This window comes from Odontesthes bonariensis, chromosome 5, assembly GCF_027942865.1.
Source record: "Odontesthes bonariensis isolate fOdoBon6 chromosome 5, fOdoBon6.hap1, whole genome shotgun sequence".
In the NCBI taxonomy this organism is placed as follows: Eukaryota; Metazoa; Chordata; class Actinopteri; order Atheriniformes; family Atherinopsidae; genus Odontesthes; species Odontesthes bonariensis.
In genome coordinates this window covers 32,477,651-32,492,515 of record NC_134510.1, presented here as the reverse complement: position 1 = coordinate 32,492,515, position 14,865 = coordinate 32,477,651, and the positions used below count along the sequence as shown (strand labels likewise).

The window sequence follows — 14,865 nt, the reverse complement described above, 5'->3', positions numbered from 1 at the left end:
AGGGTTAACATCATCTGAGCTTGAAAGAAGATGAGCCATTCTATAATTCAGGAGACATACAAAGTTCCCATGGACATCACTGTAATTCTAGCCCTCACAACACTCCATGAGCAAAAAAAGAGATAACCGAGTCCTTTTCTATCCGAGGAATATGGTCTAAATGCCTTCAATGAAAAAGAGGGAAACTTCAAAAAATGGTTCTTATCTAAGCCTTCAGATTAACTGCTTTGCCATGCTTTATGTTATAATATACAGATCTATCTATTATATCAATTCAGCTCGGGCTTCATCTCTCTTTTCATCACTTTGATTGCTTTTAATAATGTTAACTCTGTTCTTAAGTCATTTGAATACAGCATGGGTAGAGCAGACAAGAGTGGGCTTCTGATGGAAGCTAGAGCAAAGGGAACACAGCTAACCTAAAATGTAAATGTAAATGTATTTTATTTCTACAGCCCTTTACAGACAATCCTTACGATGTACCAAAGTACTTTACAGCAGGTAATAAATAAAGAGAAGAATAAGGAAAAACAAATAAAAACAACAAAAGAACAGTGAAAGCAATAAAAAACAACAAAATCGAATAAGATAAAATAAGATAAAAGTGTCATCACACTACTGGGTATTAAAAGCAATCCTAAATAAGTAGGTTTTTAGCCTAGATTTGAAGAGGCCCAGGTCAGAAATAAGACGCAGCTGGACGGGGAGCTTATTCCAGAGCCTGGGGGCAGCTTTGGGAAAAGGCTCGCTCACCCCAGGGTTTGTATTCTGACCTGGGCACTTCCAGCAGAAACTGATCTGTTGACCTCAGAGCTATACCAGGACTGTTAAAAACTCAGATAAATATGATGGGACGAGGCCGTTAAGAGCTTTAAAAACAAACATTAAAAGTTTAAAATCAATTCTATAAAGGACAGGAAGCCAATGGAGGGAGTTAAGAACAGGAGTGATGTGCACACGTCTGTTAGTGTTGGTTAAAAGACGGGCAGCAGTCAGCAGAGTTTTGCACAAGTTGAAGGCGACTGAGAGATGACTTGAAATGTTCTCCTGTTTTCCTGCTACGATATGTGAGGAAGAGCCCTGGATGAGCGAAGCGGTGAGAATGGTCATGTCAGCATCAAGAAAACAATAAATCACAATAAAAACATGCAATATCCACAAACACCGGGTGGAAATTCATTATTTTTAAGGTGAGATTGGACGAAAAAATGAAGACACGTCCAAAATCAGTAGCCTACAGGTTTTCTCCATTGAGAGAAGTGACCACCTAAACAAAGATTGTTAAACTTTCCACATGGTAATCCCAGTGAGAATTCCCCCTTTTCCTTCTGGTCTTGTCACTCTCGTTGTCCCACATGTTGCTGTCTGATTGGTTCTGTTTCCTTACAGTGTTTGCTGCCTTTCACCCCCACCCAGCACTCAGGTGCCTGTGCTCGGGGCCATTCATGAGAAAGAGGAGGCGTGGATCAGCAATATAAAGAGACCGGTATGTCAACCCGTGTTCAGACTTGACGGATCTAATTTTCTTCAACAGCAAAAAGGTAGGAGCAGATTTATTTGTTGCAACATAGATTTTTGTAGCACAGAAATTAAACATTGAATCCTTAAGATTATGCCTCTTTAGAAGCTTTTGAAGTCATTTAAAGATTCTTTATCGAACGGAATGACTCATTCACTTGTTTTTTTGTAAAACTTAACTGCTTATCGTGGCAGATTTTGTGAATATTACCCTTCATGCTGTTGGACACTAATTCAAACATGACGGTGTTTCTGCTGCAGTTTTCATGACACTACCATCTTCTTGTGGCAGCTTGTCCAAGAATAAACTCTTCGGATTTACCAGTTTTTCAGCTTTTAAATTATCTGAACATACATCTGTGTGAAATGGACTGTTGAATGCTGACCAGAGGTTAGTCTAATGTCTCAATTATAAATTTCATAGGTTTGTGTTTAGATCAGGGTACTTCTTATTTACACAACAGGGACAGTTGTGGTTGAATTGCTCAGCTGGGCAGTTTGCAAGAGTTGTCGATTCGTGTTTCTTTGGGTTCACACTGTAATTTTCCCTCTGAGTTGTTTCCCGGGAACCCCTGTCTTACTTAACAGAGGTGACACACCTATCCTGAGAATCTCTTTCTATGCATTTGAGCCGAGTTTCTTTGGCAGAATGTCAACAGGAAATGAAGGTGTAAGAAGAATACAGTGATGATCAGTAGAAACTTTGGTTATTCAACGTTGCAAACCTCGGTTAAGTACCTTTACGGTGAATCTTATACTGTTTAGGATTCTTTAAATGTTATTGAAACTGTTAGTGGTTGTAGAAGAGCTGAGAAAACTGTAATACCGTACGGCAAAATTACCACATTACTTTTAACGGACCTTTTTTCTTAAAGGATAAGACCGTTTTTTGACATTGGGCCCTTGATTTCACATTATAACATGCTGTTCTACTCACCCCTGCTTGTTGCTGGTAATTTGGAGCTGTTCCGAAGATATTCGCGAGGCGTCTGGCTGCTCTCTTGTGATATTCGGCCATGAAACGGTTTCCTATGGGCAAGCTTATACAGGCACAAACTATGCTGTTTATAATTTATTAATTACTGTACACTAGCACTGATAACGTGGAGGTGCGTCGCTTACTTAAAAAAATCTGGGTTACTAATTTTGAATTTTAGCCGAATGAATAAATAGGCAGCAGGTCTGTGGGCTGTCTGTGGCAGTAGCACGAGGAGGACGTCAGTAACACCCACTTTACGACAAAAATTCAAAATTACAGTAACCCGGATTTTTTTAAGTAAGCGACGCACCTCCACGTTATCAGTGCTAGTGTAGAGTAATTAATAAATTATAAACAGCATAGTTTGTGCCTGTATAAGCTTGCCCATAGGAAACCGTTTCATGGCCGAATATCACAAGAGAGCAGCCAGACGCCTCTCGAATATCTTCGGAACAGCTCCAAATTACCAGCAACAAGCACGGGTGAGTAGAACATCATGTTATAATGTGAAATCAAGGGCCCAATGTCAAAAAACCGGTCTTATCCTTTAAAGGTAGGGTAGGAGATCCTGGATTTTGAGTCCAGCGAAGCTGCATTTTGAAAATACACCGGTAAAAAGTCCCAACCCTTTTCTTCACTTTTCCCCCGAAGGCACGCCTCTAGAGTACATGAATGCGCACGAGCACGAAGGTGCATGAGCGCTGTTCTGACAGCAAGCATCGATCGTTGCCGTATTTAGTATTTAGTTTATGCTAACTATACGTTTAATAGTGCTAGGTGCTAGCCAAGCTGGCTCTTGTTTAGCTTCCTGCCAAGCTTCTGGACGTTCACGGAGCAGGGTACGCGCACAGGGGGAAGGAGGGGGAAGGAGGGGGAGGGGGAGGGAGGAGCAGATTGCAGTTTGATAGACGGCATCAGAATCCAATCATTCTGAACGGTCCGTTCAGAATGATTGGATACTGTTTTTCCTAGATTGTACGTTCTAGAGGCCACTAAAACTTTTCATATTTGCAAGGGCGAAACCATAGTGTAGATATTGGGGGGGTCCAAATTAGAACTGTGGACCACATTCCAGCGGGGGGTCTGGGGGTCCTCCCCCAGAAGATTTTTTATTTCTTAGATGCCATTTCCTGCATTCTAGTGCATTTTAGGGTGACCTGTAGAAATCCTAAACTCATGAAATATATACTGTATAGAACAGTAGATTTCAGCCCTTGGTCCAAATGTGAGCCCTTCCCAAAATATTTATATTGAAAATGTTGTACAATTTTCATATAGGTGTATTGATAAAGATGTGCTTGTATAGAACATAGTTTTTAAGAAATGCAGTATAATGACCAATTAACAAGTTACAATTCAAAGAAGGAGGACTTTTATATGTCACATACTAGACAAAATATTGGAGTGGACAGATTGGTACTTTCCCAACATTGGGGGGGACGTGTCCCCCTCAATGTCTACGGTGGTTACGCCCCTGCATATTTGTGTCAAAACTTTTAATTAATTGGTTGCAATGAGGGTGTGAAGAGTATTTCAAGCAATATGTAAAAAAATGTTCCAGAAAAAGATCCCCTACCCCGCCTTTAATTCAGAGGTATTTCCTGTGCCTTTGCAGGAAAATATACAAAGCATTAGCGATAATTTGGCGGTACAGAATCACTCCTGTCATTGTTATATTTCAGCATTATTGTTATATTACACCGTGGATATGTGCATATACTGTTTTTCATGCAGAACGATCCATATCAGTAACCAGTATTAGATTATATTCTAAAACTTGATCGTTATACTTGATCAGATACATTTTATGGTATAAAGTTGCAAAAATGGGGATTCTCTATTGAAGTGTGAGTACCTTTGGATTGTTCTTGAGAAAAATGTTTGTAAAAATGTGCCTATCAGAGGATTTGATTGGATTTTGCCTTTTTTTCCTTCTTTGTCTTAATCATTCTTGTAAAACATGCAAGTCAGCAATGTGGAAACTACTCAAAGTCTGAGTCTCAGTCTTTGTGACAGGAAGAGAACACTTTCCCAGGATATTCATTGGAGCACACTTCAGTAGTGTTTAATAGACTCCCTTCTACCTTAATCTACCCTTGGAATAGTAATGTTTCATCTGAGCTTCCACATGATTTTAGACGTAACCCATTCCTCAATCTGCAGCCCTCACAGTGTTTCCTGGATGGCGTACTCCACTGGCACGATCGCAGAGGGCTGTTTTGGGAAGGTGTACAAGCAGAAGTACAATGATACCTGGGCTGCTGTAAAGAAAGTCCCCCAACACCTCATCAGTCAGAAGGACCTGGAAAGAGAATGTGAAGTTTACAAGTAAGTGACTACTGACTCAAAAGATTAAAGAAAAAACCTCAGTGATTGAAAGAGAGCTTTTAAAATAAGATTAGCTGATTTCTTTCCATGCAGCGAGGTAAAACATGAAAGTTTCCTTTATGTGTGATCAACCACCTGTGTTCTTTTTCAGCATTTCCTAAGATCAAACAAAAAAAAGAAAAAACCAATACAAAGAAAAGTTTGTATTTTAAGTCTAATGTAAGTAAGTCATGAAATTAGACTATATCACTTAAATAAGAACAGATAAAAACAGACAGATACAGTAAGTTAAACATACGGGCCTGTCCAGTATTACCTTCATACTCTGCTGCTTAAATCCAATACCATTGAATGCCACAAAATGTCTGCTTTGAATATTAGGCGGCAAATTTAATTTACTTTAGTAATAGTGTAGAAAGGAGTACTTTAGTATAGAAAGTGCATTAATAATGTACCTGTGAATACAGATAAGATAGTTCAAGATAAGCATCTCTGTAATATGTTTTATGGGCCAGGATTCAGGGAATAAGTAGTAAATTTTGGTGCTCATATTTCAGGTAAATGTCTGTTTTTTTCTTCTTTATGTTGTCAATGACCTCTAACTCCAAAGGTAGTGTGAATATTATGTTGGTAGAAAACAAAATTTTAGTCTAAGCCTCCAAGGAGAAATTGTATTTCTTACTTTATTAATTACGTTGTACATGCAAGATTGCACATAAAATGTTTCTGTAGCACCTCAAATGTCAATGTGTCAGTGTGTATGGCACAGAGTACTTCCTGTTTGCTTACTTTTTTTAGTAGTAAGTATTTATAATCCCAATGTTCTTTTAGACAATGCTAATAGTTTGCAGTTATAAACACAACTTTGCCAAGTTATGGGCAATTTAAATTAATTAAAATGAAAAGATTTGAGTGTATGTTGATTTGGTATCAAGCCCTAAAGATTCACACTCTAATTTGCTACAGCTAGAGGATTCAGATTCAAATTTTAATTTTAATTTGATTTGATTTGACTGTTTCTATGTGTCCCTGACCTGCAGCAAGTCAGATCATCCCAACATAGTGAAGCTTCTGGGCAACATAACGCTCACAGGTGGGAAATGGATAATTCCACTGGAGTTCATCTTCGGAGAGGACTTAGAGACAACTATCTTCAAGTCTTCAAAGTCTAAAATACAGGTAAGATCAATGTGGAAAAAAAGCAATCACAAGTGAATTAAGAGCACACATTGCATTTGTTATTTTATACTATAAATGTTCAAATTTGTAAACATAATAATGAACCAGTGTCTATTGCTTTGGGATCTAACTGGTTTGATTAATCACTTCTTTTGGTTTACACAGAAACTTGTGAATATGAATTTGAGCCTTTTGTTAGATTCACTGGAAGACTGTAAAGCAAACTTCTTTTCAAGTTCCTTTATGTGTCATGTTCAAATTAAATATTTACCTGCCTAACTGGTTTGGTTTAACTTTATTTACTCCAGTCATGTGCTATAAGTCATGCCAACAGTCTGTTTCACTGCAGCTTAACTAAACTTGACCTCATTTCTTCTGAAAAACAGTTGACACCAGCTAATAAAGATACCATCATCATTGGCATGTGTGAGGGCCTGCTTCACCTCCACTCTAAAGATATTGTCCATCAAGATCTCAAGCCCGAAAACATCATGGTGAGTGGAAACTCAGCCTCTCAGTGACTTTAGAAAAATGTCCAAAACACATGACAAGACACATAGATTATGTTTATCCGTGGAAACAGCAATAGTAACCTAATTATGACTAAACTCTAAATAATGCATCCTTATGAGCAGGATTTTGTACTTACTGTAAAATGACTGAAATTAGTCACTTTCTATCTGAGGTCCTTGTACCCATCTGTTAGCCATCAAACAAGTCTGACAACACACGTTTTGATGACTCAGATAATCTGCAGTAGAACACGTTTGGCAGCTACCATGCATGAAGTTATATGGTGTTACAGTGATATTCTAACCCCGTTTCTCAGCCTGTTTTCTTTTTTCTGTCTAGGGTCACTCTTTCTCCTTAGGAAGCAGATTAGATACTGATGATTCTCTGTGTTGGCCAAAAGCTCCTTGCACTGTTCAAAGTGTTAATATACAAAATATAAGCAATAAAGGGGAGATTGTCAACACTTTAACAACCTCCTCAAAGCACACGTGTTGTATGCACATAAAAACTAGAGAAACTACTATACAAGACCCACATTACCCCATTTTTATGATTTATGTTTTATCTGATTTGGGTGATCCATGTTAAGTGATCTGCTGAATCCAGTTACGGTAACCGCTAATTGTCTGGAGGGGATTCTGGGACATAAAACAAGTGCACTCTCAAGCAGGCACTGATGTCAGTGTCATATCTTGTATTCCATTGGCTGGATTTTTTAATTTTTTTTGATGAGTTGTTTCACAGGAAACTGAGGGTGGAGATCAAAAATATAAAGCAGTACGAAACATCACAAGCACATGAAAGAAGCCTGAGTACAAGGAGTAGGGTTCAAACAGGAACAAGGCCATTTGTATAATCAACGGTGCAAAAAAAAAGTTTTGAGTGAGAACTCTATAATATCACACAGTGAAAAAGTATTATTCCCACATTATTCCACCTGAGTGCTTGTAACTTTGTAACTTTTTAATATGTTCATGTGGTAGAAAAGAAAAGAGAAGAAACCTCCAGTTTCTGGGTGAAACCTAGTTGTAAAGAACAGTTCAGGTAAAGGTGTATAGATTGTAAAAATATTAAGATAATCATTAATACTAAACAATGTTTGTCCCTCAGGTGGAACATAACACAAACAGAGCCGTAATCATAGACCTGGGACTTGCTAAGTTCTTTAGATATGGTCTTAACTCTGCAATGGACTTGGGTAACGAGGCCTACTCAGCCCCTGAGGTTCTACAGAGACGCAGCCAGCGCGACCAGCGTTCAGATGTCTGGGCCTTGGGGAAGATCATTGCTGAGCTCTGTGCTCGAATTCGGCTGTACACACCCAGTGTTTGTCCAGCCAAGATCAAGGAAACCATGAAAGATCAGGCATACTGCGATGCTGTGTGTAGGATGGTGGAGCCAGATCGTTCTTTGAGGTCCTCAATGGCTGGTGTCATTGGGGAAATAAGAAGGTCAAGGGGTAAAGGCACTGTCACCACTGCACCTGTTCAAATGGAGCACCTTAAACCATCCTTACTTGATGTTCCTGCCAGAAACCGGTCTCCATCACCAATAAACAGAGATGCAGCTCCACTGAACAGGGATCTATCGCCTATTAACAGGGCTGCACCAGCTTTCAAGGGGGATCCATTACCCCTTACCAAAGACAGGTCTCCGTCACCGCTGAACTGGGAGCGCTCACCCAGACCCCACATGAAAGCTTTGCATCCTCAAATTGGACTGCACAAATCTCCTTCCCCTAGACCAGCAGAGGACAAGACCAAAAATCAGGCTCTGGTCCCAACTGGCAGAGCAGACATCACACAGGACATGATGAAAATGAAGTTGTACCAAGAAGCTGCCAAGGATCTTCCCTGCAATCTGCCAATGACGGGAAAGGTAGTGGTGCGCAGCTTTGAGGAGAAAAGCGGGGAGTGTGAAAGATGGGTGCAGAGAGAAGTGGTCACTCGTGATGGAAGGATCGTCAAGTATGACGATATCAAATTTGTCGGCAAATAAGATATGGCACATTCTTTATGCTTATTTTCCAGATGCTGGCTGAATGGTTTTTATTCCCAGTTACTTCATGTTTTACAGTCACTGAGGATGAGATTAAATGAATTGGCATCTCTTTGCCAATGTTGAAACGTGGCTCAGTGGTAGAGTCGGTTGTCCAATAACCACAAGGTTGGCGATTTGATGCCCATTCTCGCCACTCAAAAGATTGGTGAAACTGACAGCTGGAGGGGTGTCAGTCCACCTCCTTGTCACGATTGAGGTGTCCTTAAGCAAGGCATCGTATCCCCATGCTCCCCGGGCGCTGTGAATAGCTGCCCACCGCTCCAGGTTGGCACCTGTCTCTATGAGTGTGTGACCCTGTAACAGTGGCATGGACAAGCACTCCTTTTTTTCCAGAGCATAGAGTCTCTCTGACAGTTGGTTTTATCAAATAGGATGATGAGAATTTCAACTTGTATAGTTACAGAGAACTAAGAATTTAAGCCTTCTGTGAATGTTTTTAAGCCTCTGAACGTCAGTGCAAACACGGCCTGTGCTTAATGTATATTTATGTATATACAGGTACTTTAGGTAATCAGGTGAACAGTCGGGGGTTAGAAAACACATTTGCAAACCCAATGGAGGCTGTAATAAGTGCTTCAAATGTGTTTCTCAATCACCTATTCACTCGCACATTCGTCCTGCACTCCTCACTCTACATATACAATGCTTATTCTCATCACTCACACACCAATGAGCACATCAAATGCCTACTTTACTGTTGACCCTCTTAAAAAAAGCAGAACTTGTTTCATATCCCATCAGGCTCTCTGCCTCTGACCCCACATCTAGTAATCTCAATCTATCACTAATCTTACCTGTTGTTAGTTGATTACTCCTGACCTGTGTTCTACTTGTTGATCACCATTATCTGTATATGTACCTGTTTCTTTGTTCTTTGAATTCCGAGCAGTCAGGATTGTCAGCCTTTGTTTCCTCATACTTTGTATTTTTTTTTTGGGTATACCCTCACTTATCATCACCTCCCATTTCACACTGTTTTGCAACCTTAATTCAAATTGAAACTTTATAGACTTTACCTGGCTTTTTGTAATGTTTTCTTTTTTTTAATCACCTATATACCACTGAGTTTGTCTCACTTGTAAAATTAAGGTTTTTAACTGCAACTTGGTTCGTGTCCTGCATCTGGGTTCCATTCTCTGAAAAGTCAAACTTTTGTTGCTGGTCTCATGCAGTCATATTATTTGGTGTTCATGTAGATAATTGATGGTGAGTGTGAATATATGGTTACAATAAATCATTTTCTTTTTAAACCAGAAAAAATGTATAGTGTTGATGAATTCTCTTTGTGGTCACTTTTTTTTGCCCATTATCTTTTAGCCTAAGACACACATACATAGATCATTTGGTGTTGTTTTAGGAAGGCTCCTAACTGAGTGAAGACCCATAAGTATCTGAGAAGCAGCCACGACATGAGTTTATTACAACCCGGCTTAGCCGGAGAAGATGGCAGTAACATTTGAACCAACTGGAATTGGTTAAAGGAAAGTAATTCACTATCTAAGGACAAACCAAAAACGAAGCAAAACAGCATCATAAAATTATGGCCTGTGGGTGTCAACAAGTCTAAGAAATTAGTAAAACAAAATGGGCATTAGCAAGGGTTAACTTATTGCTCAAATCTAATCTATGCCTCTGCACAGATAACAAAATGTATTCAAAGTTGTACAAAAACAAATGCTTCAGCGCAGCTACAACCAAATTTACACAAACACAATGTATCAAAGATAAGTACGTAAAATATCTGTAAAATAAGCAGTTAGTTTAAAACCAATTTAACACTAAACAAATACAATGAAACAAGGGGTGTATTTTACAGGTTGCTCAGATTTAATCACAGCTGCCATGAGCAACAGGCTGACAAAATTTTTATACAACTGGTACAAGAAATTGTCTCATCTTGATTGGCCATCATCCCTGGGAACCCAGTCTAGGTATTTAAAGCAATCAGGCCCAGCAGCTATGGGGAGGTTGGGAACACCTTGTGCAATAATGGAGCTGTTTGAGTTCTCTATGTTTCAAGGAAAGGAGCTTCAGTACTTCCTTTATTGTCTCCTTTACCAAAGAAAACACAGCATCATATATCATGAAAGAATTTAGGTCATTCAATTTCATGGACATTCAAAGTGGCACTTGAATGTTCTTTCATGTTGATTATTCTTTCAAACTAACTGAGATTTATGTGGATAAATATGTAAACTGGGGAGAACTTCTTTCCTTTTTAAAAAGCTTTCTAACAAGTACACCAAGCCTTGTGGTTGTGGAGTACAAAGAAAGTGTACAATCCTTCCCCGATAAATGGTTTGGCTGTGATCAAAGACTGCCCTCTACTGGACATTAGAGTAAACTGCATTTTCCACTAACATCATCATATAACTATTTTAACTCATTGACAGGAGGCGTGTACCCTGCCTCTCACCCAATAACAACTGGCATAGGCATTGAGACTACATTGACACTACTCCTACATTTATTTAGGATTCTTTCTATTAAATGAAATGTGATGGTACTCAGAAAACTTAAAAACAGCTTTTTCCCCAAAGCCAGAACCAGTCTAAACTCTGACACTCACTGATCATTGGGATTTGGACAATCCCAATTCTTGTGCAATATTCTAATTATGACCAGACTCTGTTGTGTGCAATATATCCACATCCACATACTTGAACCTACTAACACCTTTTTTTATTTTATATGTTACCACTAACACCATATTTGATTCTATTTATTTTATTACCGTAAAAACTGTGCACCTTATATCTTCCCTTTTTTTTACATTACTTATATATTTTTATATTTTTTATATTTGCGCTCTTTGCACTGTTTTTGGTGGCTTTAAATTTTGTTATACCACGTATAATGACAATAAAGGCATTCTGATTCTGATTCTGAAGTGCACTGTCCTACCCAACTCATATTCTGCATGACTGATCATGTTTGCATGTCAGCATTGACTCCTGTTCACACTCCGGTCCCCTCTAGTTATGTGCCAATTTTAAACACAACCTGGCACCTATTGTGTGATAGTATTAAGCTATGCAGTAGTAATCACCTCTTGTCGCCTGGAGGTATTTGAATGACACAAGTTGCTGAGATGTACTGCTGCTGCTTTAGGTGGTTGATATCGCTCCAGTATTTTCACTTGTGAGGCAAGAAATACATGGACTGGCATTAGAAGCTTGTGCCTCTCATTTGAATGTCTGGCTGACATCACACCAGCTTTCGTGGCAGAGCACGCAGTGATGCATTTATTACATTGTGGTGGCTGTGTCCTATCTTTTATGATGTACTACTTCTTTAGTTCTTCTCTTTACATCTTTCTCAACATGATTATTTTAACTTTGCACGGCAGGCGATGCGCTTTAAAAAATAAAACAACTAAAAAAACCCACATTGGATTCAGTTCTTTTAAAGCAAAAGTGCACCCGGCCATCATGTTGCATCATCCTCAAAAGCAGTGTTCAACAAGGTTGTGCCAGTCGCTCACTGAGCTGTGTGAACATCGCTGAGTCGACTGCGTGATGGGGTTGATGGGTAATGAGGGGATGATGCATTGGGCTCAGTATACACACAGACACACACCTTTATGCCCCGATTCTTTCATTTTCTAATTTTCTCCCAATACACACAAGTCTTTTCATACAAGCACATATTCACATATCCATTTACTTGCATATGCATGCAGTGCAAGTACTGGAAGTGTATTTATAGTATAAGATGTGAATGTGCACGCAAATACCCACATAAGCACAATGATATATGACAGAGGCTTCTTCCTCTCTGGTTTTAATAGCTCTCCCTGAAAAACATTAAATTTTAAAGTGTTTTTCCTTTTGGTGCCATGTTGGCTCACATAAAAGGTTGCAGTTCTTCCACGATTCAGCACAGCTCATGGATGAGTCACTCCTCTGTTGGTGAGGACATTAAGCGATGGGAAAGAGAAGACGGAATGAAAGGAAAAGTTTATCAGCTACTGTTCCTTTAAGTTTGTGAATTTGTAAAAACAAGGGAGAAATGATTCATTGATCTATGAGAAGAACAGAGTCCTTTGTTGCTTTTGGTCGATGAAATCATAAAAACTGATAAAGCAGAAGACCCATGAGAAATAAGAATATTGGAGAAGTAAAACCAAAAGTAACATTTTCTATCAGGAAATATGATCATTTTATTTTTTAAAAAGAGTCAGTTTTATGTCTGTGTGTGCACATCTTTTTTAAATAAAAGCAGAAGAAGCAAAAACAACAAGATGCTGATACCATGTCATACATGTAACCCAAACACAGACAAACACGCGATCAGATTAACACCTGATTTAACACATTTCTGTCTGATTTGGCTGTGTCTGCTTTAAAGTGACAAATTGTCCATCCACCACACATTCACATCCACACACAGTTAAGCAATCATGCGTGTAGTTCAGATGGCTGATGTGACAAACATCAGTGATGTGTGCAAGTGAGGGGATACGTGATGTGAGCACAGTAGTGTCACATCAGTATGTGTCTGTGCAAGCTGCTTTCCAGCCGTCTGTCTCCTCTCATCATACAGATTGGATGTGCTCTCAGATTCTTTCCTCTGTTCCAAACATCTGTCTTTAGGTGAAGCTTTGGAAGATAACCCGTGTGTGTTTGTGTGTGTGTGTGTGTGTGTGTGTGTGTGTTAGTGTAGACATCTTTTATTCCTAACGTGAAGTTTATAGCTTTTTTTCATTCTTTTTTTGTCCATAACAGCTATTTTGCAGCATTTATTTTGTCTGCCGTTTGACATTTTGCCAGAATTTACACGTGAGATCATCATTTGAAAGAACCACGTAGCACACACAGGTAACTGACACCTACGGGAGAAAGGAACTATGACATATTTAATTCAAAAACAACTGCTGATTCATCAGCACATGCATAGAGGTCTGTTTAAAAACAGGTAACAAAATTATGCTAAAGGATGTAATCCATTCATTGACTGATTCATTGATTTTTTTACATGTTTGCTTCTGTGTCTTGTTTTCTTGTTTTAATACAGCCACAATCTCAATTAAGCTGCTCTCATCAAATATTTTCCCGTTTCATCATTCTCTTAAGTTAAAGCCTGGGTCCGTACTGTGATTTCGATTGTATTTACACAATGATTGGTCAGAAAGTCAGAAATGGCTCTTCTCTCTCGTCCTGGTGGGACTGTGGCTGGGCCAGCAATCTTATCCTGGATGGTGGCGCCTCTCTTGTTTATTAAGTCGCTAATGTTTATCCTAAAAGTCACAATACTTCTTGCTAGTTGCCTTCCTGAAAGAAAGTTGATGAGGTCTCAGCAATGAGCAACAATCCTGTTAGCAGCACATGCAGGCATAAGTGTTATAATTCAATTATCTCTTGTGATTAACAATTGCTCGCTGATTGGAAAATGCCAAATTGGACTGATCACCTACAGCTGTTCTGCAGAGACCTTTATTAAAGGTGGTTGAGTTCAGACAGAGAGGCTCTAATTTGATTCTGGACTGGAGTTTAGTTCCCCAATCTTTTGTGCTGTTGTTGCTTCTGTTTTCAGTCACTTGGTTCAGGCATGCTGTTTGTTACTTACACTTTAAGACACTTTAAAAATCTGGCTTAAAAAAAAGGAGATCCCTAAAAATAAAAAAACAAAAATTGATATTAATTATATCTTAATTATATCTATTGATATTATATATTAATATTATCTTGCCAGAAGTTGTGGCGTCTTCATCGCCACCTGGGGCAGAACTGATAGGCTACACATTCAATTAGCACTAGTTTTTAACACCATGCAAGGCGATGACATTGAGCTAATTTCTGTGAGGCCATGCCTGTGCCAGAAAGTGCTGGGTTGACCTACATAGCCACAGATATTATAGTTTAAATGACCTTAGTTTTGTGAAATGACAGACATTAAAGTTTTTTTTTTTAACCGAGCTCCAGAACTTGTATGGATTTGTCTGTTTACATCTTTTAAGGCAAACAACTAAAGATGTCGAGAGAAATCTTTGCATGTGCACTTGTTCTTATAGAGGCCCTAATGTGAAACAAAACTAAGCACACTGTAATTTCACAAAACACGGAAAAAAAATTTAAATGCACCAATAACAGAAAAAAAGATGGGACTCTATCATAATGTGTATGATAATGATAATATGTATTTTTTTTATGACTGAAATACAGTCATTTTTTCCTTTATATCAGAGATAGTTCATAATATTGTGAAAAACATCCTGTGAAAGGGGTCTCTTACAACTAGAATGTTTATTCCAATCAAAAACAGCAATGCACCACTGTTAGAGGCTT

The 14,865-nt window shown here is 38.8% G+C and overlaps 1 protein-coding gene across 2 annotated transcripts; it reads left to right on the top strand.

The window, feature by feature from the left end:
* Positions 1–1,451: 1,451 nt before the first annotated feature.
* On the top strand, positions 1,452–10,524 carry LOC142380347 (uncharacterized). 2 transcript variants are annotated; one of them, XM_075466131.1, is made up of 6 exons: positions 1,495–1,541; positions 1,780–1,909; positions 4,661–4,825; positions 5,866–6,004; positions 6,391–6,498; positions 7,628–10,524. In XM_075466131.1, exons 3-6 carry the CDS (start codon positions 4,680–4,682, stop codon positions 8,513–8,515), a joined length of 1,281 nt encoding a protein of 426 aa, XP_075322246.1. In that variant the 5' UTR covers positions 1,495–1,541; positions 1,780–1,909; positions 4,661–4,679; the 3' UTR covers positions 8,516–10,524. The 2 variants fall into 2 exon arrangements, with proteins under 2 accessions (XP_075322245.1, XP_075322246.1); XM_075466130.1 differs by lacking the exon at positions 1,780–1,909 and having other exon boundaries at positions 1,452–1,541; positions 7,628–10,523.
* Positions 10,525–14,865: the final 4,341 nt, after the last annotated feature.